We start from the raw sequence: 25,510 nt of genomic DNA, 5'->3' as shown, positions 1-25,510 counted from the left end.
GCTCAGAGGCCCAGCAATTGGCCCAACCGGAGGCCGAGTTGACAGAGCCACACGCTAGTTACCAGCAAGCCACACGTGGCATTTCCTGCCCAGTCGGCAACGGCCTGAAGGCCTAGAAAAACCTCAAGACCCCCCCAAAATCCAGCCCGCATATCTTCCCTCCTTGGACAGGATGCCGAGGCGCACGGGAAGACACCTATGAGTAAATTGTCGGCAACCATGTCCCGAGGAGGGGAAAGGATGGTCCACACCAGACGTTGTACAAGTCTCTAAAGGTAGGAAATGCCCAGCATTTTTCACATTTACAGGGCATATCCGAGGCACTAGTGGCAGCATGTTCCCTGCTCGAGTAGTCCGATTCAGTCCAGTCTAGAGTAAAGATTAATATGCTCTTGTTCGAAGTGGGCGCTTATGTAAACGATATCGAGATGTTACAGTTTTTGGCAATAATTACAAAAAAGCAATTGATAATTACCATCACAACTAAACTCATAAACCCTCATTTTGCGTTCGCATGTTGGACGTTCATCCAAAAGCCCGGGAGTGACGGCAGCAAGGTCGCAAGCAATGTGGATCAAGTGGGGTCGGCACGTCTTGGTACAGAACAAGCCCGGGGCTTTGAGCTGGCTGTGGTATTTGCGCAGCGGGACGCGGCTACATTTTGGCCGACTGCAGCAGCAACAAGACAAACCAACCCGCAGACGTAGTGAGATGCCATCAAATCTTGTGGTGTCATTTCTTCTAAATCAAAGCCAAAGCTGCAAGCCAACGTACCGTAGATTCGTTGCATAAAGGGGTGCGTGGTCCTTGAAAGCATCAACGACAGTTTTACATACCTGCTTCGTACAGGCAGACATGAAGACGTGCGTTGCGTCTGGCAGGCGACATGCGCCCGGGTTGAGGGGCCCTGTTTGCACCTCGCCTTTGAGAGAGGCCAAGCAAGCAGCAGCTGTGAGGGACAAGAGGAAAGAAAGGAAAAGCCGCCTGTGCACGCCACCCACTTGCTGAGTGGTTAATCGTCACGCTTTCGATGCAGAGTCTCATTTTCAGCCAATCAATCAGGGATCATAAGTGGAGTAGGTGGATCCTATGCGAGAGCCCCCGTCGAAGCTTCCGCCTTTGAACGCGCGGCCTCTTACGCTGGTGCCCCCTCCACGCACTGCGCTACGTAGAGAGAAGCATGTCAAGTCCGCGACGCTCTCCCTCTCTGCTGACGGTCGCTCCGAATTAAGCCTGTATGCGGGTGCGACGCAACTCAACTATTCACTACCACCTAACCTAACCTTTCCTGCGTTGCTTTACCTATCTTTCCTTGACCCTCTTTTTTGCCCTTTACTCTTTCCCCCCTTTTCAAGGAAGGACACCCTACCAATTCTCTCAATTATCACACATGCGTCCCTAATTCGGTTTATGTCCGTGGCTGACTGACCGATTTGGTGGTACTGCCTGGCTTTCGACTTGATCCCGATCTGGGGAGTTTTATGCAACAAACGAACCGTCCATCGATCCCCCGTGTCGATTTCTCACAGCGTCACTACCTCTAAACGAACGTTTACTACCAAGACTCCAACTACGGAGAGGATTTTGCGACGACACCAAGTCGATCTGTGGCAGACAGTTGGGCTCGGCTGCCAGGAATCTTGTCGACCTTTTGGATTGAGGATTGCGTGGACTTAGTTGGCTGTGGGCGGCCGGCCTGTCATCTCCCAGCTACAACGGCGACACTGCTTTGATTATTCGGATTAGGTGAACCCGGCGTCGTCGACACGACCGCTTTGTACAAACACACAATCCGAGACAAACATCCTTCGCCCGTCGCCGACGCGATTGAACGGGACATTCGATAGTGGACTGCGCCACCCTAGTGAGCGCAGGACGGGTCCTGTCGGAGATTGACGTCGCAACCTTCGACAATTTCTGTGCATAGCGATTATAACCCGACGACGTCATGGCTTCCAACATAAGCCGCCCCGGTCCTGGGGATGAAGAGTATGGCGAGGAATGGGCCAAGGATTTGAGGCACCGATTTGAGCGACTATTAAAGACGAAGCGATTGAATGAACTGGACCGCTCTCGGTCACGGCAAGGCTCACCGGCTCCCGGCACGTCGTCATCCAGCAGCCCAAGTGCGTCCGCTGGGCCATCGTCGTCACAGCCATCCGCATCACAAATAGGCTCGACGCCGCCGTCATACTCGTCATTAAGAAACCTCCCAAAGATCCCGACACCACCAGCTGCGACAGACAAAGAGTCACAAAAATTCAGGAATCTACTTATCACTCTGTCGACAACGCCGACGAAATATGAAAACCCTGGCTTGCTGGACGAAGCGTTGCAAGTCATCCCACTTGACCGTATATATGGCGAGGCAGAAGAAGAGACGCAAGTTTTACAAGCTCAGGCTGAGAGCATGGGTGATGGGAGGAAACCCGAATGGGGATATCAGGACTGCGTCATCCGCGCTCTTTTGAGGTGAGCAAAACAATTTGCACGACAACCCTATTTTGTCCTCGGCGGATCTTCGATCAATTGGCCGAATGGTCTTGGCTAACATGAATGTAACCTCATGGCCGACAGATGGTTCAAGCGTTCTTTCTTCACATGGATCAACAACCCGCCATGCCCAGTTTGCATGTCACCGACAGAAGCAAAGGGCAAGACTGCTCCCACGCCGGAGGAGAATGCGTGCGGTGCGCTCCTCGTGGAGCTCTACCAATGTTCGAGCTCCCACTGCGGTGCTTACGAGCGCTTCCCCCGCTACAGCGACGTCTGGAGGTTATTGCAGACAAGGCGAGGCAGGTGCGGCGAGTGGGCTAATTGCTTCAGCATGCTCTGCCGAGCCGTTGGTGGCCGGGTGCGTTGGGTATGGAACGCCGAAGACCACGTCTGGACCGAAATCTACTCTGAACACCAAAAGCGATGGGTCCACGTCGACGCATGCGAGGAGGCCTGGGATAATCCACGCCTCTACACGGAAGGCTGGGGCAAGAAGATGTCGTACTGCGTAGCATTCTCGATCGATGGCGCTACCGATGTCACACGCCGATACGTACGAAAGAGCGAGTTCTCACTCGAGAGGAACAAGTGCCCGGAAGAAGTCATGCTCTACATCATGCAGGAGATCAAAAACATTCGGAGGGCAAACATGAACAAGGACGAACGATTCCGCCTGGAGAAGGAAGATGCCAGGGAGGACCGCGAATTGCGTCAATACGTGGTCAACTCGATCGCACATGCTGTCACTCAGTTGGTCCCTGGCGTCACTAATGGTTCCGGCTCGACCGTGTCGGGTTCTAGCGAGGACACCAAATTGCCTGCTGAGCAACTTGGTAGACAGAGCGGAAATGCGGAATGGGTTGCAGCACGAGGAGAGGGTGGAAGGCACCACTATCCCCCTGGCCCTGGAGATGGCTCCCACCGTCGGGAGTATCGCTGATTGATTCGGGGGAGACATGCATATTATCAGCCTCGTCGGGACAGGCTCTTGGCGGAAGTGGGCTCCCTTCCCCCGCCTGGCTTCATTACAAGATATATAACTCACCATCTTGATATCTCGCCGATATTCAAGATACCTACCTACATATACCCAAGCGCCGCGTCGGCCATCAAGGCCGCCAAACGAAAAGCCCAGAATAATTTAAACGTTAATACGGGCCGTGTTTGAGGAGCTTACACACCACATCAAAACTTCTACTTACGTCACCTGCATAGACATGGCGTTGTTCCTTTGTTTATATTTTTTTTTCGGCTTAGTTTTTGTCAGCTATATACAGAGATATATATCTCTGAGGAACTTTCGTTCCAACATTGTCCTGATCTCGGGAGTTTATTCTGGAGAATCAGTGTCCGCATCTAGTCAGCCATTACAAATGGTAGCTATTTTCTTTTGTATGTTGGCTTTTATACTCCTCGTCAGAACCATGAGGTCCTCGATCTTTGCGAATGCGAGATCGGGAGGCCATGTCGAGTTGAGTGAAATTGGTTTTCTTTTTATTGTCTTTTTTTTTCTCATTTTTTTGGCTCATCATAGGGGAGGCGCGAGAGCGATTCACGAATTACGGGTCCTTTTTGGGATAGGATGTTGGTGAGCTGGCGTTCAGGAGGAGGTGGAACTTGAATTTGCGAGCCACAACACGACTTTATATAGCAAGGTCTGGCTAGCTGCTTCGGCTTGTTGGGACGGGACCGTTTGGCCGTCCAGGCACATGTACGCCGCAACCAAAAGAAATAAATCTTTATCTTCTAGTACTTGATTATGACTGACAATTGATTTGTGAATCATGCCAGTATAGTTCGTTCAAAATGTAACCAGCAACACACAGGTCTTTCTCTCCTCCGGCATCGCTTTAACACGGATATTTGTATCGTTACGTATGGCATGAACGGACTTTTTGTGAGACCCTACCATCACCTCACGAACATGTCCCAAACTGCCGTTGGCAGCCCGCACCGCAGTATTCAGGTTCCTGACCGCAGTACCCATACTGGCTGCAGCAGAAACCGCCCGCACAGCTCCCGACGCCGCTGCCGCAGGCCCCAGGGGCCGGGGCCGGCGGAGGGCTGTTGTCGTCGTCCGGAGCAGGACGAGGAGCAACCGGACAGTCCCTGGCCCTGGGGTCCCTATTGGCACGCTCGAGGTGCTCCCGGGCGGTGGTATAGTAGGCTTTCTTGTCGCCCCGGTTGGCGTTTGTGGCCTCCCAGACGGCGACGCCGCCGAGGTTGGGGCGGCAGAAGAAGGCCTCGATCAGGCGCCTACTTGCTTTTTCGTCAATGTCTATTTTTGATTTTGATTTTTCGCGGGTTGTGGTTAGCTACTGTCTGTTGTGGGAGAATTGAATGGAAGTCTCCCGGCATGACTTGGTTTGCGGGAGATATAGGAGAGCGAGGATGGGAAGCAAGATCACTCACAATGCCCAGGGTTGGCAGCATTAGGTCCTCCAGCAAGACCCAGATACAGCTTCGCTCGCGAAGATGCCGTGCCCCTGATGGACTCGGTCCAGGTGTCAAAGGTGAAGCCGGCGGAGTTCCCAAGGTCTCCTGGAGTATATGTCGGGTTCTCGCTTGCCCATCGGGCAGCTGAGCAGACAATGGTGTTATAGAACTCTGTCATCACATGGTATCATGTAAGTTTCCCGGTAAATGGACTGAATCCCGACTACCTCGTTGACTTGGCTTCCCGGCGTAACCGCCTTTGAAGTGCGGCTGAACGAGTGTCATCAGGACAGACGATAAAAAAACAAGAAAAACATAAAAACCTACGTATAAACAACGCATCAAACCTCACGGCCCGGATCACACCGCTCAAGTTCGAGTCGGGCACGACGCACTGCGGACTAGCCGTCAGGAGCCTAATCTTCCTCCGGCCGGGGACGCTGGCGTAGTGGGCCCTGAGCCTTAGCGCAAGGGCGCGATAGCCCTCGCCGCCATCGACGGGCGGGAACTCAATGTCTAGATCGAAGCCGTCGAGGTCCACGACCCTGCCGCCCTCGCCGTCAAACGGCCTCGGCAGCGTTGCAGGATCCGCTGGCGGCCGCGGGCCAAACATAGCCCAGAGCTGGTCGGCAAGGGCGCGGCCGGCGTCGGCGCCCGTCAGCTGGTAGCCGGCGACGCCGCCGCCGAGGCTGAGCAGGACCTTTTTGCGAAAGATGCGCTGGCACTGCTCGATCTGCGACGCGAGGCGCGGGCAGTTGGCCTGCAGCGCGTCGCGGGACGGATCGGGACCGGGACCCGCGTAGACGGCGCCGCCGCACTGGTTGCCAAAGTTTGTGCCGGGCAGGCCGTTGGCCTGCTGTGGGAAGAGGTGGACGAATGAAAGCACGATGACGTCAATGGCCGGCTCGCGGCAGTAGGTGATCAGGTCCTTTTGGTCCGGTCCTTGGCCCTGTGAATTGGGGTGGTTTGGGCCGTGTGAGTAGCAGACATGTCACGGGAGATTATTTGACTTACATAGTACACCACCGTGTTGGTCTTGACATTGGGGTTGAAGCGGGCTGCGGATGCCAGCGTGAAGTACGCCAGTAGAGCACTAGTGAGCAGGTAACTGCCGAATATCTTCATACTGGACAGTCTCCCTGCTCCTTATCAGGAAAGTTAAGGAAAAAAAAAAAAAAAAAAAAAAAAGGTTGAGAGGACTGGAAAAGAATGACTGACGACTCAAGTGTCTGAAATGTCGTTTGAGAGAACGATCCGTCAAGAATCATGGCGGCTTTGGGTCAAGGCTATGTGATATGATATAAGAAAAAGGGGGCCAAGGGAGAACGACGGCATGTACCTGTCTCGGACACGACAAACACGACACACGATAGGGAATGACAAAGTATTTCCAACCAAACCAACTGTTTATGTACAAACAGACTAAAAGACCTCATCTAAACACAAAGAAAAGCTTATCTTATTTTCTGGTCGAGACGAGTCGTTTGCTCTATGTCTAAGCAAGTAACCCCAAATCAACCCATGATGCGGCTGAGACTCACACATATTAATACAGTGGCTCTCCTCCTCCTGGCTCATCTAACCCCACGCAACCGCGTCTCCTAACCATCATCGAAACATACAACTTAGAAGTTGCGGCTCATGTCGCCCCTGATCCTTGCGTAGTCAAACAGGCCCTCGATGCTGCCGACGGCGCTGACGGCAACATCCTTGTCCCAAAGCTTGCGCTGAGCAAATGACATGACGTCCTTGGCAGTGACAGCGTCAATGACGCGCTCAATCTCGGCCGGGTTCATGCGGCGGCCTGTGGTGACGATTTGACGGCCAATGTCCTCGGCAACGGCTGTGGTGCCGTCCAGGGACAAAAGGATAGAAGCCTTGAGCTGGGCCTTGGCGCGCTCGACCTCGGCCTCGCTCACGCTCTGCGACAGACGCGACCACTCGCGGAGGGCAAAGTGGACGAGGTCATCGACACGGGTGAGCTTGTCAGTCACCAGGTAGATACCCCAAAGACTAAAAGAGACCAGGGTTAGTGGTTGGAACGAGAGAAACCATATAATGGAGCCATGCAAACGCAAACAAAACCTACCCAGTGTCGCTGTAGCTGGTCGAGAAGCTCATGAAGCTGTTGGCCAAGTCGTTGTTGTGGACAAAGCCAGAGAGCTTGCTACCCTGGTGAGGTGCGTTGCCCATAGCCTTGTCGTAGTTTCCAACGATGGCCTGGGTGACCAAGGCGGTGAAGTAGTCGTCGTCGCTCCAGCTGACACCCTCAACGGCGATGGCAATGTTGGCGGTGGGGATGGTGTCGTCGCGGATGCGGACGTCGGAGCCAACAAAGTCGGGCTTGGCCTTGGACTGGATGTAGGCGCTGGTCTGGGCAGTCTCGCCGGGCAGGTTGGCAAAGTACTTGTCGGCGAGCTCGACAAGCTGCTCGTGGGGGACACCACCAGCAGCGGCGAGGACCATGCGGTCGGCCGTGTAGTTCTGCTTGATGTAGTTTACAAGCTCGGTGCGGGTAATGTCGCGGATGTTCTCGCGGGGGCCCAGGATGGTGCGGCCAAGAGGCTGGTGCTGGAAGGCAGTCGCGTGGAGGTGGTCAAAGACAACCTCCTCGAGCTGCTTCTCGACCTCCTCCGACTCGCGCAGGATCACGTCACGCTCACGCTCAATGGCAGCCTCGTCGAGTTTTGAGTTTTGGAGAATATCGGCGAGGATGTCAACACACTTGGGGGCATCCTCGTTCAGGGACTTGGCGAAGTAAACAGTGTTTTCGCGCTGTGGGTTGGGTCAAACTACTGGTCAGCCAGACACGCTCACGCCAGTCTGCGAATCATTGCGGCTTGTATTCGGGGTCGCTGTACATACCGAGGTGTAAGCATTGAGGTGTGCTCCCATGTTCTCAATCTCGAGCTCCAATTGGTGTTGTGTCCTGCGCTGCGTTCCCTGGAGAGAAAAAAAAGAAAATTCTTGATCAGTGATTTTGTTCACGTCTGATGTGATCCAGATTCACATCCTAGAGGAGACCATGCTTCCGACCTACCTTGAAAGCCAGGTGCTCGAGGAAGTGTGCTGTTCCGTTGGTCTCGTTGGTCTCGGCCCTGGAGCCAGCATCTATCCACATGCCGACCGTTGATGTTTGCGCGTAGGGAGAGTACTGAGTAGCGACCTGAAAGGCAGGGGATGAGTTTTCTTGTCAGTCTACGAACGGTTGCAATTGACCGGGGAGTTGATCCTCCAGCCATCGAAACAAATATTCATCGTCATCAAGCGCATTTTCGAGGTCAAAACGCACCGTGAGGCCATTTTTGAGCGTCGTCGTCTGGGTGCCGGCAGGCGTCGGAACTGGCGTGGCAAAACCTCTTCGCATGGGCATGCTGAGGCCGGCGCGGGCGCGCAGCCCCTTGGAAAGGTTAAGAGCTAGTCTCCTGGACGCCATTGGGGGCTATATGGGGTTTCGGAGCCGGTGTTGGGCTGTGGGATGGTGGTTGAGGGTGCTCTACAAGAAGCTCAGCTTTGTCGAGAACGTCGTCAGTCAACCTTGGTAATTGCGAGTCTCGGGATTGGTAGCTTCGAAAAGATCTCTCAAGCCAATCAAAGGTCGCGTGGCTGTGCGGTGGCTGGGATCCACTCAACTTTTTCCTGCCTGCTGCAAACAAAAATAATCAGGATGGATTACGTGGTTACGCAAAAACACAGAAGAGACCCACATTGCATTTATTCGGAAAGCTCGTGCCGGCCTTGCCCCAGTGCAATTCAGTCCGATTCAACCCGTGCCGCCTCCGTCCGGCAAACGGACAGCCTCTGATTTGTTGCCTCCATTTACGCACCGGTCGTACAACATACCGATATTAACTGCACTTGATTCGACATGTGCATTTTTCAATTTGCAGATTCCAATCAAGTCTATTTCTAGAACTTGAATCGGAACTGTTGCACGCTGCAATACTACTTTGGTGTTCCGATTCTTTTCTCCTACTGCGGGAGCCAGGTCTAGCAGTAGTCTAGTTTTACGACTTCGTACCTACGGATTAATGCACATGCAGGCCGTTGCTTCTGCTCACGCTTCTGCACAACCCAGCAGCTAGCTAGCTATACCCCAAACTTGACCCAAAGGCGCGGCAACGTTGGCAACCTCTACAAGTCCGGCACTTATGAACAGGTGATTCTTGACAAAATCTCTGATGTGATTTTGTTGGTTGTATAGGCCAGCCGTCTTCTCACATCAAATTTCTGACTAGGATATATATTTAATTGATTACTCCCAGAACTGGGCGGGCTTCATGATTATACTTTGTTTTATTTCCTCTCAAGAAATTCCATCACCAGTGTCATCCTCTACCAAATCACAATGGGCCCACCGCTTGACGATGTTGTGGCTGGCATGCCTAGCGCGCTTATACACGCGCAGAAACCTCTTCCGCCCAGTCTCCTGGACGATGAGGCTCGATTCGAAATTACTAGCCACCCTCCTCTAACCCAGGTGACCAAGACTCCTGCGACTCCCGGACAGGTGGATTTCGTGGTTGGGTTGCAGGTGCATCAGAGCAGAGCCCACGATAAGTGGCAGGTTGCCGTCTCGACTTCGGCTCTGCATTCTTCGGCATGGACCGACTTTGTTCTAGCCTCGAATAGTGCAGAGGATGCGCCCATCTACTTGCAGGCTTCACATGACAAGTCGGTTCTCAAGCTGCATTTCACTGCCTCTATACCAGTCGAGTCTGCCATACGTTTCACGCTCAAGTTCCGCGAATCTCCCGACAAGCCATGGCGACTCGTCCGGGATGAGCTGCAGTTGGACGATGGCATCATCGTGCCAGACCATCCTGACAGCCTACCCGATGACATTCACGATGTTATCGAATGCCTGAGCCGCCATGTGACCATCAGGCAGGCGGTGAGCCAGTCTCCAGCAACCTGCTTGTGGCAGTTGGATGCTCCCATCGCAGGTGTTGGAAAAAATGACCAATCTGCCTTTTCCGAAGTAGAATTGGGTCTGCCGTGGGGAAGGCACTTGCTGAGGTATGGAGCTCCGCTCAAATGCATCATGGGCCTTGTCTGTTGACTCGGTTGTAATTGTTGCCCAGATGGTTCGCCCTCGCCCGCACCTGGGCGCCGTGGATCGGGCCGTGCCATGGGAAGACCAGATTCGATCTTGACAAGGATTCCGTCCTGTGCTCATTCCTGAATGATCAGGGCAAGCACTGCGTCCTTCTAGCTGTGACGGGCACCGATCACGTCCTCACAGGGCTGCGCAGCAATGATGCTGGGAAAGTGGTCCTCCGTGTAAGTGAACCGACGTCTTATTCACTACAGAACTCGCCAGTTGATACCCTTGCTTTCATAGATGCGTAGTGACAATGTTGCGGAAACCACTGCCAAAGTCATTGTAGCAGTTGGAGAGACGTTCGATAATGCCAGTGCCGCATGCGTCTATCATGCACGAGGGCTGCTACAACTAGATGAGCAACAGAAAAGCAGTCCAGAAGGACCAAAGCAAATCGAGAACTTGGCTGCGGAAGTGCAGCCTGAATGGATGGAAAACTGGTATGACGGGCTTGGCTATTGTAAGTTTTGACCCGAGCGAGGTATACCGTTACATTCAGGGGCGGTCTGGTCCTCGATTGTGTGAGTAACTAAAACTGGGGACTAGGTACCTGGAACGCCCTGGGACAGCGTCTAAGTGAGGAAAAGGTACTCGACGCTCTCAACACCCTTGCCGATAACGAAATTATGATCACCAACCTGATTATCGACGACAACTGGCAAGACATCTCTCGCACCGGAGACGGTCAATTCCAGTACGGGTGGAACGGTTTTGAGGCCGAGCCAGATGCATTCCCTTACGGACTCAAGGCAACGGTCTCGTCGATAAGAGCAAAGCACAAGCACGTCCAACATGTGGCGGTCTGGCACGCGTTGCTGGGCTACTGGGGTGGCATTACCCCCGGGGGACCCATCGCGAACTCGTACAAGACCATAGAGGTCGTGCGAGAGGAAGCAAAGCGCCGCGGGTTTCCCCTAGGTGGCCCCATGACGGTGGTGGCCAAGGAGGACGTCAACCGCTTCTACGACGACTTTTACCGCTTTCTGGCGTCGAGCGGTGTTGACGGCGTCAAGACGGACGCACAATTTGTAATCGACATGTGGACGGGAGCGAGCGCACGTCGTGAGCTGTCAAACGCGTACCTGGACGCCTGGACCATCGCTTCGCTGCGCCACTTCAGCAACAGGGCCATTTCGTGCATGTCCATGACGCCGCACATCATGTTCCACTCCCAGCTGCCCCGGAAGAGACCGGCCATCCCGCTGCGCAATTCTGATGACTTCACCCCAGCCATCCCTGCGTCGCACCCATGGCACGTCTGGACCAATGCCCATAACGGCCTGCTCACACAGTACTTCAACATCGTGCCGGACTGGGACATGTTCCAGACCTCGCACGACTACTCGGGCTTTCACGCCGCGGCGAGGTGCGTCAGCGGCGGTCCCATCTACATAACCGACGTCCCGGGCGAGCACGACAAGGCTCTAATTTCCGAGATGACGGGAACGACGCCTCGAGGCAAGACGGTCATTTTCAGGACCAGCGCTCACGGCAAGAGCATCGATCAGTACGTCGGCTATACGGACGACGCCCTCCTCAAGGTCGGCACCTACCATGGCGGCGCCAACTCGGGCACCTCGATGCTCGGCGTCTTCAACGTCGCTCTGCGTCCGCTCACCGACATGATACCCCTGGACAGGTTCCCCGGCACAAGGCCGCAGATAACTTATGTTGTGAGATCGCACCGCAGCGGACGCGTGTCTCCGCCGATCCAGCCCGGAACTCGAGAGTCTGTGCTTGCAGTCAGCCTTGAGGTCAGGGGCTATGACATCCTTTCGGCCTTTCCCCTGTCGCGCTTCACGTCACGCTCAGGAGTCGATGTGCAGGTTGCCAACCTCGGCCTGCTGGGCAAAATGGCTGGGGCTGCGGCCGTGGTCTCGAGCGATGTACAACAGGCTGAGGGTAGCGGACGCGTTCTTGTTCATACACGAGTGAAAGCTCTGGGGGTGCTGGGTAAGTTTTTCTTCTGTGCTTTTTCTTTTTTTTCTTTTTTCTTCCTTTTTGTCCAAGCCAATCAAAATGTGTACCTGCAATCCAATCTAAAGCTTGGTATAACAATAATAGGTATCTACGTATCTCATCTCCCAAGCATGAGCATCACCCGCGACATGTTCGCTACGCTCCATGGCTCGGCCATGCCCGAGGAGACCGTGTCTGTTTCTAGCCAAGATGATCGCGTGTTGGCTGTAGACCTTGAGGCGGCTTGGAAAAGCATGGGACTGAAAGCTGGATACAGCAATGAGGTCGAGCTCAAGTTTTATATTGGCCTGGGCAATATTGACTCTGAGTCTATTTGAGTGGAAAGGCAGCTTCATGTTTCAATTTACGAAAAAAAAGTAAAGCAAAGATGAAAAAGAAAACTACTCGTATTCTTGGTTCTAAGGCATTTATTGCCTCCCTTTTTGCCCACGATATCGGTAAAATATCCCCACTTCCCCTCGTCTCCAATGCTCATATCCGAGTTGCCTTCTTCCTGATAGTCGCCATCGTCGACCTCCACGCACCCACCGTATGGATAGACCTTGGGTCCGCCGTAGTTTCTGCGCATGTTCAGGTGACTGTCAAATTGCACACGTGCAACCCATGCCCCCAATACGAATCCGTTCTTCCCGAACTTTCCAAGACTGGCACCAGTTGGGGTTGAGGTCGCAGAACACTCGATCTGTTCCACACTCGGTGCATATGTTTCCTGCATGGCCTTGGGCGCCGGGCCGGGATAATTTCCAGACGGGGTTTGCCAGCAGAGGATTGCAAAATGAGCAAAGACCAAAAAAGTCCCCTCGCGGGCGGCACGCCAGGTATCACCAGGAAACGCAAGCGTGTCAGCCTAGGCAAACCGCAAGTTTATCCGTTTTAGTGATGGAAAACGTATGAACTGAGACTTTAGCAAGCGGAAATGGCAATGTTGATGTTAAAATCTCCCATAAAGCCCTACAAGCATTGGAATAACTACAAGCAATCATGCTCAGTACTCTCTAACCACCAAAGGGGTCCAGCTACCGCTGTTTCAATTTTCTCCAGAACCTGTATGAGGTCTTTTTCTTCTCATCCCAGTCATCAAAGGCCGATTTCATTGGAGTGGAAACAGAGCGGGGATCTTCGAAAGGTCCAGGATTCCCCAAGTTGCGAGTAGGTCTTGTTGGGGGTGCGGGCAGCTGTAAGGGCACATCAGTTGAAAATGCAGATCCGGGGGGTACATCTTCGGGAAACACAGGGTACGCAGCTGGCGAAGGTTGCCCGTGGGCACTCTTGGGCCTCTTTGTAGATGGAAGGACGCTGGAGGCTGAGGCTGAGGCAGGAAACAGCGACCATTTGGCCCTGCTTGCGGGTGGGGGCACTGGATTATGGCGGAGGGTTCCTTTGACTGCTGGTGGTTCTTCTATCTTTGGAGCGCCGAGTGTTCTACCGCCAGCCTCTTTTGGTGCAGGCAATGTGTCCTCCTTGGCCCGTCGGGTTAGCTTGGATGTCTGGGGATCAGGCGCCGCCGGCTCGATATCGGATGGCCATAGCATATCTTGGTTGCTGGGCACATTTCTGGACGAAATAGTCGCGCCACGGCTGCCCAGAGGTGCGGCAAGACCCAGTGCGATGCCCGTAAGGAGGAGAAACAGTTTCAACAGAGGCTGCATAATATACCTTTCTGTGTACTACTTAGATGCCCTGTGTGTGTGTGTGTGTGTGTGTGTGTGTGTGTGTGTGTGTGTGTGTGTGTTTTATATAGGTTGCCGGACGTTGTTCAAGAATGTCTTTAGATATGACCAGGTGCACAAGGTAAAGGACACTTTATAAAGCAAATTGCTTTCGTGCTACATACGTAACTTAAATAACCAAGACTTGCAGCGAACAAGCCAAGTAAAAGAGTAAAAAAGCTACATGGAGAAGGCAGAAGCGTCTTACTTGACTGCAGTCTGGAGTTGAACTGCCTATTCGTAATGTCGTAGCCTCAGTCCTTCAGTATTAGTAGGGTGGATCCCTTCCCAGTAGGCAGGCACCTATCTCGGTACCCTAAATAAGGTGCCTTAGCTGCCTATATGAGCCAAACACCCGATCCACCTCACGCTCAATCCATGTATAACAGATTTTTTTCGACCGTCCCAAAATAAATACCCATGTGTTTGTTTTCGCGGCAACGGCCATGAATCCCAGCAATCACTCTAATACCGTTTTTCCGTAACTGCGATTGTAATTGCTCTTTCAGTACTACCGATTAAAACTCAAGGTCAGGAACTTGTCTTGATATCCCAAGCTTAGAATCTGCCTAATATAGTGTAATTTGGGGACGATGCCTGAAGGCCTGGGACGAAAGCAGTGAACTCACTCTAAGCTTTTGGCGTAGCATGTACATGTATGTGTATCAATCACTTGGTCATAGGCTTTGCTTGGACGTTCGTTCTATAGGGTTAGGAGTACAAGTGACTGACTTGTACCTGGACGATAGTCTATCTAATTAAAGCGGAGACAGTAAGCTGTGGGTCTGTGGGATGGTCTCAGGAAACAGTCGCCCTTGGCTCAGCCTCGGCGACATTATCTCATGCTCCGGAGTATTCAGATATTTCCGACAGGATGAAGCTCAAAATCATGGATATTGCGTCGTAGTCTAGCTTTGAAGATGCTGAAAGCCTTACCCAAACCGGCTGTAAGATTTTGCTGGATCTGATCTTGTGCCTTATCGATGACAACTCTCAAGTCCGTAAAAACAGTAGTTACCAGTCGCTCGTTGTATTTGTGACTTTCTTGGTCTGCAGGAAACTAGTCAAGAACAGGACAGACATCTACCGGCAAGCATCCCGATTCATGGACCTGTGAGTGACAATGGTATGACTTTCGCCGTGTCCACGCATGATTTCCATTGACTATCACTGGTTGGTGTTGTCACACCGAGATGCTTCCAGTGTCGTCGTGACGAGGTTGTCGCTTTTAAGTTGCTCTGTGGATTGCGAGGCTGCTGCACGACGCGAGTCAAGTCGATCGTCGAGACTGACCACACTGTGCTGTTTGTTTGCTACTTTTACTGTGCAAAATTTGCCTACCTTGGGTCTCTCAATACTGCAATTAAATCTCATCACCAAACACAGCCTCTTTACCGCATATCATTTGAGCCAGGCTGTAAGCTTGTGCCAGATAAAGGGCAGAAAGAAGTAAAAAGGTTTTGAAATCAAAGCCACGATCTTAATACCCTGTTGGGACATAGGAAAAACCGGAGGAGTAAAAAAAAAAAAAAATCAACTCTCCTCCATAGCGCCTAAACACCCCCGTCATGGCAGCGGCACCAGCGACCGCTCAGGGCACTGCCGCCACCGTTCAAGAAATTGAACGCCAGCGCCAAGCCCTGCAAGACAACACCGCCAGGCTGCGGACCCTTCTCCAGGAATGGCGCCTCTGGGACGTCGAGTACGAGGCCCTGAAGGAAGAGGTGGAGGAGGCTCGCGGCCGCGCCGACCTGTTGCGCATCCGCCGGAATTTTGAAGGCCGTCTCGTCAACTCCAAGGAGGTTGCCGAGATCTTTACCGGCGGCAGAAAGGCGGGCGGCAGCGACGCCATCAAGTCCGCTGACCAGATCATCAACCAGCTGGACAGGCGACTCGACTACGTCCAGCGGAACATTGAGTCTCTGGAGAAGCAGATCGAGAAGGCCGAGGACAGGGCCGCCGCCGCCGCCGCCGCCGAAGCTGCTGCGGCAGGGTCAGGGGATGGCGGCGCGAGCGGCGCTGCGGAGGATGGCCTGCCTATCATGGACATTGTGGAGGAGCTGGACGACGACGACAACGTTGTGTCCTTCAAACTGCAGCGGCCGGCAGAGACGGAGGCGAAGGTCAGCGAGGTGCTGAAGAAGGCCGGCGTGGAGCTGAAGCAGAACGATGATGACGATTCATCAGATGAGGAGGGCGATGCAGCACCGAAGAAGCGCATTGAGGACAGCACAGAAAGCACAGGAAAGCTGCCATCTCAAAATGCGCAGAGTTCTACAGCATCCCCAGTCAACAAATCGGCCCCTACCATCGAAAGCCAAACCAAACCCCCTACTCCTACTCAAGCTGTACCAGCAGCAGGCAAGAAGGGGGTCTCATTCAGCGAGGACACTAAACCTGCCGCGGACAACAACATCAATGGCGCGACCAAACCCATGCAAACCAAGACGCAGAAGAAGATTGAGGAAATAATGCGGCAGGCCAGAGAGCAGGAGCAGATGGGAACCAACCCGCCAGTGATTCCAGACGACGAATCCGACGACGACGCCAAGCTACGCCGCGACATGTTGGCCTACAGCATGAACGAGATCGGGCCCGTCGTCGCGGAGCTAGAGCTCGAGGAGGCTTATTCCGACGACGAGGACGAGGACGAGGACGGGATGGAGGACTATGGGCTTTACGATGACGACGATGAGGATGCATATGATGATGACGACGATTACGATGACGACGAGGACGAAGAAGAGGACGAGAGGGGCCGTTCGAAGCGTAGTGCGCTCAGCCCGGCCTATCGGAGGAGGATGCTTGAGCTGGAGAAGAAGCTCGGCGTTGGGAGACAGTCCGTCGGGAAACAGCCGCCCGCGGTCGCCATTCCCGATGAGCCAGAGGAAGATGACGAGAAAATCGATTACAATGAACCGCGACTGGGCCGAATCGCAATCCGTTCCAACCCCACAGCCCCTGCAATACGACCAAAACCCGATCCGCCAGCTGCTTCGGCAATGAAGTCCCCTACCACCACCACCACCACCACCACCACCACCACTGCTGCCGCATCAACTGTAAAGAAAGGGGTCAGATTTGCGCAAGAGGTCGACATAGCAGAGGAGCCGACAGCTGCGCCGCTTGCAAAATCGCACGAGCCGGCCGAACCAAAGGTGGAGCCTGTGAGCGATATCATCGAACGGGCCCCTCCTGCAGGACCCAAGCAGGCTCCGACTCGGTTCCTCGAGACGATGGAGCCCAAAATCGCACCTTCGGGACCAGAAGGCCGGACACTAGCTGATGCTGTCCTGGAGCGGCAGCCGGTGACCAAGCCACGGGAGCCCAGCGAGTTCGATGCGGACCTGCTGCACCAGGAAGCCGCGGTCGAATACCACCGCTTGCGAAACAAGATGATACAGAGAGAGGGAGGGTTCACAAAAGAGAAAGAGTCGGCGATAGAACCGCTGGATGAGAGCGAGGGTGGGCCCAAGAAGATGAGCCGATTCAAGGCGGCGAGATTGGGTCGAGCATAGAACCCAGACCTGCACTGTACTTACAATATGTACCTAACGCAGTATAATTAGACAATAGGGGAAGGGGGAAAACATCAAACAAAATAGCCTTGAGGCCTTCGAATTTTTTTTATCAGTCATTAAATCGTGATCTTCGTCGCTTGAGCTACAGGGAATAACCGAACAAAAAAAGGGGAAACAAAATCGTCAGTGATTAGTTTATCTTGGCATTGCTAAAGTCCATCTCGGGATGCTCCTTTTGGAACTTTGCCAGCAGGTCCAGCTTCTTCTGCTCGTCAGAGGACGGCTTGCCGAGCTCCTTTTGGCGCTGGTCGTACATCATCTTCTCGACCATGCCGCGCGTCTCCCCGTCCAGGTCCGACAGCTTCGAATTCTCGGGGTTGATCTTGGTGACGTCGATCTTGGGCGCGTCCGTGACGACGTGCGGCCACCACTCCATCTTGTTGACCTTGTCCAGGTGCACCTCGATGTTCTTGGTGCCGTCCGGGTTGGTCGTCAGCGTCCAGGTGGATTCGTCGACGCGGACGGCGTGCGGGAGGTCGCCCTGTGGGTGGTGTGGGGGGTTTTTTGTAGTTCGCATTAGCATGTGCCATTAGCCAGCCAACATGTGAAAAATGGGCCGCAAAGCAGTTGTGAGAAAGAGAGAAAAAAAAAAAAAAAAGACGCTCGAGGGTGACTGGTTCTCTTACATCAATGATGGGGTCGGAGCCCTTGACCCCCGCAGTCAAGTGTTGTTTTTTGATATCGACCTTGAGGTCCTTGCCCTTGTACTTCTCAGAGCCCTCGCCTAGCTTGATGGTGATGTCGATGTCGCCAATGGTTTGCGCCCACTTGTACGGCAGAGCTGCCTGCTCAGCCGCCTCCTTTGCGCGGGCAGCTGCCTCTTCGGCAGGGGTAGGTTCTGCGGGTTTTGTGTCAGAGAGCGCATGTCACCAATTTTTTTTTTCTTTCTCAACTTTTGTTTTTTGTTTGAAAATAGGGTATGTATGAATAATCCAGCCCACCCTTGTCTGTCATTGTGATTTTTGGAGTACGATTTATGTCAGGTACCTTGATGGTTGCAAACAAATGCAGACACGATAAAATCCGACTGACAAAACAGCTCCCAGAACGCGGTCGGGTCTTATGCACCACACGATAGCGGGGCAACGAGTGACGTTTGGGTTCTCGAAGGATCGATCCACTACACAGTGTGTGTATGTTTGTACTTGCCGCAGCGCCCCATCGCGCCGCCCAGCCCTTCCGCTTAATCAGCCGCGCGGAGGTTAACCCAACCTCATATCTCGGCGCATTTGCAAGCATGCCTATCCCGGTAGGGCGGTACAGTACCACTCATTTATTGCCAACCGCCTAACATACCACCTAATTTGGTACGTAGCTAAACTTGCGGACTCGAAGAGCTGACCTCAACAATCACACCAACTTCTTTTCCTCGTCACACATTCATTACGCACCCACCACAGCCCAGAGCGGCACTTACACAACTTGGACAACCACAACCACAACCATAACGTCGGCACTCTTTTGCAACGAGACGAGCGAAACAATAACAACGACAACATCAAAAAAAAAAAAAAAAAAAAAAAAAAAAAAAAAAAAAAAAAAAAAAAAAAAAAAAAAAAAAAAACCATGTCCCGCCGCGCCACCGCCCGCGGCCCCCCAGGCGGCGCCTCGGCCGTGTCGGTGTCGGCACCTCCGCCTCCTCCCGGCGACGATGCGAACCAGATGTGCCCCGTTTGCAAGGCGCTCCGCTACCTCAACAAGGACATGGTGCTCAAGATCAACCCAAAGTGCTACCACCTCATGTGCGAGAACTGCGTGGTCCGGCTGTTCCAGCACGGCCAGCAGCAGTGTCCACACCCGGGCTGCACGCAGAAGCTCCGGTTCCAAGAGTTCCGCGCGGCGTTCTTCGGAGACCTGACGGTGGAGCGAGAGGTGGACGTGCGCAAGCGCGTCTTCAAGGTCTTCAACCAGCAGCAGGACGACTTCCAGACCCTGCAGGACTACAACAACTACCTGGACCAGGTCGAGTGTTTGGTTTTCGACCTGCTGAGCCCGGACCGCGCCCGCGCCGAAAAGGCCGCCGAGGACCTGCAAAAGTACGAGGCCGAGCACCGGGCCCAGATCGAACGCGCCCGCCGCAAGGGCGCCGCCGCCGAGGAGCGCGAGAGGAGGATGCGCGCCGCCGAGCTCGAGGCCGCCGAGCGCCGCCGCAAGGAGGCCCGCGAACGCGACAGGGAGGAGGAGCGCCTACGCCTGCAGGCCCGCGAGGCCGACCTCGACTCGCTCGCCCGCGCCCCCGACGGCACGGCCGAGCGCCTGGTTTCGGAGCGCCTCAACAGGCACAAGGTCGACGAGCTGGCCGCCAGCGAGGCCCGCGACCTGGGCGTCGGTGGCCTGTCCATCCGCGGCCTCAAGGAGAAGAGGAGGGCGCCCGAGGGCCCCTACGATCCGTTCGGCGGTCTGGATCTCGCCCCCGCCAGATACAAGGTCCACGAGGAATACAAGAACGAGTGGCTCGACGGCGCTAGGCGCCAGCCGTATCACACCACCGGCGGCTACTGCATACAGGAGTACTATACACGCTCCATGTTTGAGGCCTTTGGAGGTTTGGCGGTGTTCATCGGAGATGAGAAGGAGACGGGTCTCGTGGGGGAGGCTGCCTCGGCTGGTGCCGTCGCAACAGTGGGTGCCTCAATGGCTGCAGGAGGTGATCGCATGGATGTCTCTTGAGATGTGTCAAGCCCGACATCCGCCATAGATTGACTTGCCTTGGGGGGCTTTGGTTATTTCTGTTTTTTTTTGTTTTTTTTTTCTATTGGGTTTTCATGGTTATATTCTTGTCAAAAGAAAAAAATAGCGACGGCGTCTGGTATGGTTCATATAAACAAGGTTCGGTGGGCGTTCACTAGATAGATGCTACGACCCCCAAATAATCGGTGATTACATATTTATTCTTGGCATGTTGCTCTCTTTTAGCCCCGACCCAACTAGAGTAGGCAACACATGATCCCTAACAACAGTCCGTTTGCACATGAAAGCCTCGCCCTTGCCCCGTTTCTGTAATCCTTCTTCACCGACTGCCTCGGTGAACGCCTCGCTGAGCGAACGACAAAGTAAAAAGCGAATAAATATCATATAAACAAAAGATCAACTCTGCCATGGACTCGATGTTGTTGGTCTGGGAAATACTGGGATGGTCTCGAACTGGTCCAGACCTCCACCGATGGGCTGCTGGTGCTGTTGCCACCCCATGCCTGTCGAGTGATTTGTGAAAGCACTTTGCCTGAAGGGGTTTGTGCTTCCAGTGGGCTGCGGAACAAGCGCGGCGCTCGTAGCTGGCCTTTGCATCCCCGACGTGCCGTTCCTCGCAAATGGGTTCGTTCCCGTCGCCATGGGCTGCAAAGGCGCCGCCGCCGGTGGCTGTGACTGGAAAGGTGATGAGCCACTGAGTGTCGGCTGCTGAGAGGCCTGGGTCTGTGGCCTGGCGAATGGGTTGGTCGATTGCTGCTGCATTTGGCCCGTCATCTGTGGCTGCTGGCCCGTCATCATCATTGATGCGCGGAACGGATTTGTCACTTGCTGTTGACCAGTCTGAAGATTGAGGGCCGATAGAGTATTGTTGGTTTGGAACGAAGCCACCGAGTCCTGAGGGATTGATCCGAGGGCGCTTGGCTGGAAGCCAGTCTGGGCCGACATGCCACCGAAAGCCGCCCCTGTGTACTGAGGCATCATCTGCTGCTGCTGTGGGGGAGACTGTGGTTGTTGCTGCGGCGAGAAAGCTCCAAAGTTTTGTTGTTGGAACGGATTCGTAGCTTGGAAGCCTGTTTGTTGTGGGATGAAGCCGTTGGTTTGGAACTGCTGCCCCGTCGGTTGCGTCTGGAAGCCTCCCATGTTCGGTGCTGCCTGGCTACCCCAGGGGGACATATTGGCCTGGGACTGTGGCTGGGCCTGCGCTGGTGCTTGTTTTTGCTCGATAAAATCAAAAAAGTCAATCAAGTCTGGTTCTGGTGCTTTTGTAGCCGCGGCAGGTTCTTGTTTGGCGGTTCCGTTTGCAGCTGGTGTCGATGTCTGGTTAGATGTTGTCTTGCTGGCCACCTGAGCTCCCGCGCCAAATTTCTTTGTGGCGTTGCCGCCTCCAGATGGCTTGTTCTTCTTGGCCTCGAGCTCTGCCAGGTATTGCCTCCTGTTTATCTCAAAGTCCGGATCTTTCAAGTAGTCCTCGAGTTGCCTGCCGAGATTCACAGGGGCGTGCCTCAGCTTAGGAACCTCGACCCTGGTGTGGTGCTCGTGCTGCCTTGCAACGCTCAAGAACTGCACTACATAGTCTGTCTGTCGCGTAAAGGCGCGGTAGATCCCCATAGCTCTGTCTGCGTCGACTTTTGACATTTCGAAAAAGTGACCTGTAGAGAAGTCAGAGAAGGGCCCCGCACCGCTGTGGGGGGGACTGCTACTTACCGAGTATGTTGATCATGGCTTGGTTGAGTACTTGGAACAGCGCAAGCAGATCCAGGACCAGGAGCCTGAAAACGGTTATCGTAATCTCGTTCTCTGGGTCGTTTTCCAGGACCTGTAAGTAAAGCGCCTCATCATTAGTTCTGACCTCTTCAGCATGCGCCCAATGGCAGTGCTGTAAAGGGGAAACCCACATTGCACTTGAGGAGTGCCGTCAGCTGCTGCTGCACGACCTCTGTTTCCCTCAGCAGCCCCTTGTCAATGGTCAGCTTCTCGAGCCGTGACTCCTTTGCCCGAACCCAGTCGACCCTCGTGTGCTTGTATGCACGAGCCCTCTCCTCAAGGTACTCGGCATAATGCCTGATGTTGCGTCCCTGTGTCTGGGCTATCGAGCCATGAGCGCAGTCAGCATGATGTCGTCCCAACCACCAAGCCTGGGACTTGATTTGCGAATTAGCATATTGTTCACAGTATTACTCACCATCGGAGAACATGCTGATAGCGAGCATACTCCTATGCCTGGCCAGGTATGACAGCGTCACATCCGGAGAGCCCTCCCTGATCATCAAGTGCACCGTAATTAGACTCTTGAACACAACCGTCCATGTCGAGTCGCGCAGCCGGTTCTGCAGCGCCCGGAACACCTCCCCAACTCCAGCTTCTCCGGCGTGTGTGGCGATCAGAATGTGCTCGATGTACTTGGTTTTCGGGGGCGCGGCCTGTTGTTCATAGACAGTCAGCTATTATGTTCTCGTTTTTGTTTTGCTTTTGTTGCATGGGCGCATTCAGCGCGCAAGAAAAGCCACCCTGGGAAAGAGCTTCCCCGTCCGCATTGTCTCTTCCCCCTCCCTTTCCAGACCTCCATATACAATCAACCAAATAAAAGAAAAACCCCCACCTTTATCTTGGTCGCGCCCTTGACCGACTTCTCGAATGAGCTCGCCATCTTAGGCGCAGCTGCGCGAGCCCAGAGGAGCAGCCGTGCGTGGATTCTATGCCGCTTTCAAGCAGTCCGTCCGTGGCTTCGGAGGGTGAAAGGGTGCTAGCTGCGTTTGTCTACAAAATTGCGGGAGCGGTATCAACCTGATCGGACGGCTCGCTACGGGTGAACCGTGGAGCTGGCTGTCAGGGGCCTGTTTTTTTTTCACCAACACGAATCGTGGGCGGGCGTGACGGGCGTGATGGGCAAGGAATCGCTCGAGCTTATCGTGATCCCCGTTGAACCGGGACGGGGGGAGAGGGAGTAGGACGCTGGAATTGGGGTGTGATTTGGCGATTGGGGGGGCTCGCTGATGACCGCAAGCCTTCCTAATTGCTATACTTTTCGAATGATATTAATACGTCGTGAACTTGATTAAAAAAAGAGAGTGGCCGAGGTTGCCGCGCCGTTGACGTTTTGGGAGTCTGAATCGAGGCGAGATAGCGCCAGGGATGTGGTAGGTAGTTGCTTATTTCGGGGGGTGATTGACAGTAGGCGCTGGAGAAAGCATGAACGTAATGTAAGGTAATGTTGGCAGCGCAGATTATCAGGCTCGGTACGGAGCAACAGACCCTCAGTGAGGTACCGAAACTCCTACAACCAACCCTAAATCGATCAATCAACTCAATCGCCCGCAATCAATCAATCACCGCCTATTTGGTAGAGAAAACAGCTGATCCAATCAGCGAAAATCCCAGCCTCACACAGTCAAATAAAACACCGACAGCTCATACCTCCCAAGAGTCCGCTGTGGGGCTTTGCCCGTGCAACTGGAAATCCCGCTGGGATGCAGATGGCAAAACACCTGTCCCTGGCGGGCGAACGAACGCACTCTCTTACAACCCAAAGCCAAGCCTCGATGACGACGCTGCCGCCCGACTCCCAATCTAGCCAACCTGAATGAACCGAACCTGGGTCACGTTACTTTGCATCGCCAATTCTTTCCCAGTCGTCCCATCGTTTCAGCCAGAAAACCAATGGACGAACGCAAATATGTCACTGTCAGTCAGGGCCGCAAAGCATCGCATTTTGCATTGCACTGTAAGACCAAGACGCATGCACGTTTTCCGTATTCTTGTTTGAATTTGGCTATTGGCCCCGACCCTTTGACTTTGTATCCATCTGAAAATTCTAAAGTGAGACCTCGGGAATCTAAAAGGCCCTGAGGGTAATGCACAGAACCTTGTATCGGCTTTCATGGGAGGGTGGGGGTCACAGCTTTGATTGTCTACTTGACCTCCGATGAACGTGCACGAAACACAAGCCAGAGGGATCAGCCTCGTGTGACATGCCAGTAGTCTATCTATTTACAGACGCAAGGAAAGAGACGATATAACGCTTATGAGAGAATGTAAGCAAAGTGCAATTGGACTCGTGTCGTTGCTTTGGAATCGGCGACGCCGTCGATTCATGCGGATAAACATATGCGTATGTTATAAAAACACCACACACAAATTTATACCATTGTTACTTGGACTACCCTTGTATAGTTTTGGGAAATATGTTACATAAACTGTCTTTATTTTGTACAGGTTTGTTTCTTTTTCTTTTTCATCTATATTATTAACCATTATCCATCTTCTCTCTTCCCCGTCTACCCATTTCGGGACAAGGGCTCTGTTAGATCTCCTTGAAAATATGGCCACTTGACCATCGACGCCGTTTCCAAAATGAAGAGAAAAAAAAACATAAATACAGTGGCTAGGATAGATGGGGATTACACCGTAATTCGCGACTTCTATCGAGATAAACCCCAGATGCAACGCGTTATATTTATGTGGCAGAAAAGATGGACCCGGCCACGGCCCGACGCTAGACCTTGGTCGACAGAAAACATCGGCTCCGCTTCGAGTCTTCTTGGTAATCTAGTTACTTGCCTATATAGAGTGGTGGTACTCCTGGCATAGATAACCGTGCGTGAAATCCAACGCTTTCATCGCGTATGAGCGTGAAATAAGAGGACAAAGGATGAAAACACATTCATTCATTCTGTGGAGTATCCAATACTGTTGGACGTGTTACTGCAAACAAATTTGGGATCAAGGAGGTTTCCTTCAGCAATGGCCGTTCTTGATGGGGCAGTTAAATTGCGTACAATGGGACGTGCAGCTGCGAAAATGTCTAGTTCGAAACGCTGGGACAACGCCCAGATTCCAGCATGTTCGTGGAAAGACAAGTATCATTGGGCTGTAATGCGGGGGGTTAGACGAACAATAGGTGCAGCATGTGTTGGAAAGTATACATGAGCACTTGCTCTAACATGAATATTCGTCCCAAGGCCTTCTATCCAACTTCAATAAGGATCAGAGTTGCCTTCATTGCGTCCGATGTAAAACAAGGTCGAGTGTGTCGAACGCTTATTTCATGACCACCAGGAAACCCGTCACTATCCAGCCCTTAAGCCCATCAAGTGGGAGAGCACGAATAGATCAAAGGCCCGGGGCACATCATAAAAACACGCTGGCTTTCATCATCTGATCGCAGGTAATACGTTAGCAGTGTCAACTTTGGAATTGGGTTGTGTTTTCGTCAAGGATATAGACATACATTGTTTTGAAGTGGAAGGATGAGGAGAAGAAGAAAAGAAGAAACAAATTTTGAGCCGATTTCGAAGCTCCATATAGCAAAGAAATTTGGCGGATCTTTTTTTCTGCCGCCATCAGGCCCACCAATTTATGTTCACCGCCTTCGGTAGCGGCCGGGGTGCCTGCTGGTAGCATGTGGGGCAGACAGCAAGGAACTGAGAGAGACCCTTGTTTGTGGGTAATGGTTCACCCAATTTTGCAGCAAGACTCAAAGTACGGGTAACTGCTTCAAGCTGGAATAGCTGAAA

General features: G+C 53.3%; 9 protein-coding genes across 9 annotated transcripts; 4 read left to right on the top strand and 5 right to left on the bottom strand.

Moving 5' to 3' along the window:
• Window positions 1-2: 2 nt before the first annotated feature.
• PpBr36_05731 (uncharacterized protein) lies at window positions 3-221 on the bottom strand (the record flags this gene model as incomplete). Its single annotated transcript, XM_029892884.1, has 1 exon — window positions 3-221. The coding sequence occupies one exon, from the start codon at window positions 219-221 to the stop codon at window positions 3-5; it is 219 nt and encodes a 72-aa protein (XP_029745467.1).
• A 1,727-nt stretch (window positions 222-1,948) lies between these two features.
• Window positions 1,949-3,436, top strand: PpBr36_05730 (uncharacterized protein; the record flags this gene model as incomplete). Its single annotated transcript, XM_029892883.1, has 2 exons — window positions 1,949-2,472; window positions 2,578-3,436. The coding sequence occupies 2 exons, from the start codon at window positions 1,949-1,951 to the stop codon at window positions 3,434-3,436; spliced, it is 1,383 nt and encodes a 460-aa protein (XP_029745470.1).
• Window positions 3,437-4,412: 976 nt separating this feature from the next.
• PpBr36_05729 (uncharacterized protein) lies at window positions 4,413-8,368 on the bottom strand (the record flags this gene model as incomplete). Its single annotated transcript, XM_029892882.1, has 8 exons — window positions 4,413-4,774; window positions 4,909-5,103; window positions 5,260-5,881; window positions 6,624-6,945; window positions 7,022-7,707; window positions 7,798-7,875; window positions 7,973-8,098; window positions 8,225-8,368. The coding sequence occupies 8 exons, from the start codon at window positions 8,366-8,368 to the stop codon at window positions 4,413-4,415; spliced, it is 2,535 nt and encodes an 844-aa protein (XP_029746060.1).
• Window positions 8,369-9,280: 912 nt separating this feature from the next.
• On the top strand, window positions 9,281-12,333 carry PpBr36_05728 (uncharacterized protein; the record flags this gene model as incomplete). The annotated part of the gene is made up of 5 exons (XM_029892881.1): window positions 9,281-9,951; window positions 10,017-10,215; window positions 10,277-10,496; window positions 10,583-11,989; window positions 12,101-12,333. 5 exons carry the CDS (start codon window positions 9,281-9,283, stop codon window positions 12,331-12,333), a joined length of 2,730 nt encoding a protein of 909 aa, XP_029746059.1.
• A 2,960-nt stretch (window positions 12,334-15,293) lies between these two features.
• Window positions 15,294-17,243, top strand: PpBr36_05727 (uncharacterized protein; the record flags this gene model as incomplete). The annotated part of the gene is made up of 1 exon (XM_029892880.1): window positions 15,294-17,243. One exon carries the CDS (start codon window positions 15,294-15,296, stop codon window positions 17,241-17,243), a length of 1,950 nt encoding a protein of 649 aa, XP_029746382.1.
• A 193-nt stretch (window positions 17,244-17,436) lies between these two features.
• PpBr36_05726 (uncharacterized protein) lies at window positions 17,437-18,260 on the bottom strand (the record flags this gene model as incomplete). Its single annotated transcript, XM_029892879.1, has 3 exons — window positions 17,437-17,787; window positions 17,933-18,144; window positions 18,248-18,260. 3 exons carry the CDS (start codon window positions 18,258-18,260, stop codon window positions 17,437-17,439), a joined length of 576 nt encoding a protein of 191 aa, XP_029746380.1.
• A 612-nt stretch (window positions 18,261-18,872) lies between these two features.
• PpBr36_05725 (uncharacterized protein) lies at window positions 18,873-19,976 on the top strand (the record flags this gene model as incomplete). The annotated part of the gene is made up of 1 exon (XM_029892878.1): window positions 18,873-19,976. The coding sequence occupies one exon, from the start codon at window positions 18,873-18,875 to the stop codon at window positions 19,974-19,976; it is 1,104 nt and encodes a 367-aa protein (XP_029746376.1).
• Window positions 19,977-20,393: 417 nt separating this feature from the next.
• PpBr36_05724 (uncharacterized protein) lies at window positions 20,394-22,644 on the bottom strand (the record flags this gene model as incomplete). The annotated part of the gene is made up of 5 exons (XM_029892877.1): window positions 20,394-21,646; window positions 21,702-21,813; window positions 21,893-22,083; window positions 22,180-22,417; window positions 22,597-22,644. 5 exons carry the CDS (start codon window positions 22,642-22,644, stop codon window positions 20,394-20,396), a joined length of 1,842 nt encoding a protein of 613 aa, XP_029746277.1.
• Window positions 22,645-23,052: 408 nt separating this feature from the next.
• Window positions 23,053-23,571, bottom strand: PpBr36_05723 (uncharacterized protein; the record flags this gene model as incomplete). The annotated part of the gene is made up of 3 exons (XM_029892876.1): window positions 23,053-23,175; window positions 23,412-23,459; window positions 23,506-23,571. Coding segments are annotated over 3 exons (237 nt in total), but the record flags the coding sequence as incomplete, so codon positions are not given.
• Window positions 23,572-25,510: the final 1,939 nt, after the last annotated feature.

This window comes from Pyricularia pennisetigena (genome assembly GCF_004337985.1).
Source record: "Pyricularia pennisetigena strain Br36 chromosome 4 map unlocalized Pyricularia_pennisetigena_Br36_Scf_6, whole genome shotgun sequence".
Classification (NCBI taxonomy): domain Eukaryota; kingdom Fungi; phylum Ascomycota; class Sordariomycetes; order Magnaporthales; family Pyriculariaceae; genus Pyricularia; species Pyricularia pennisetigena.
This window is presented reverse-complemented; position numbering and strand designations above follow the sequence as displayed.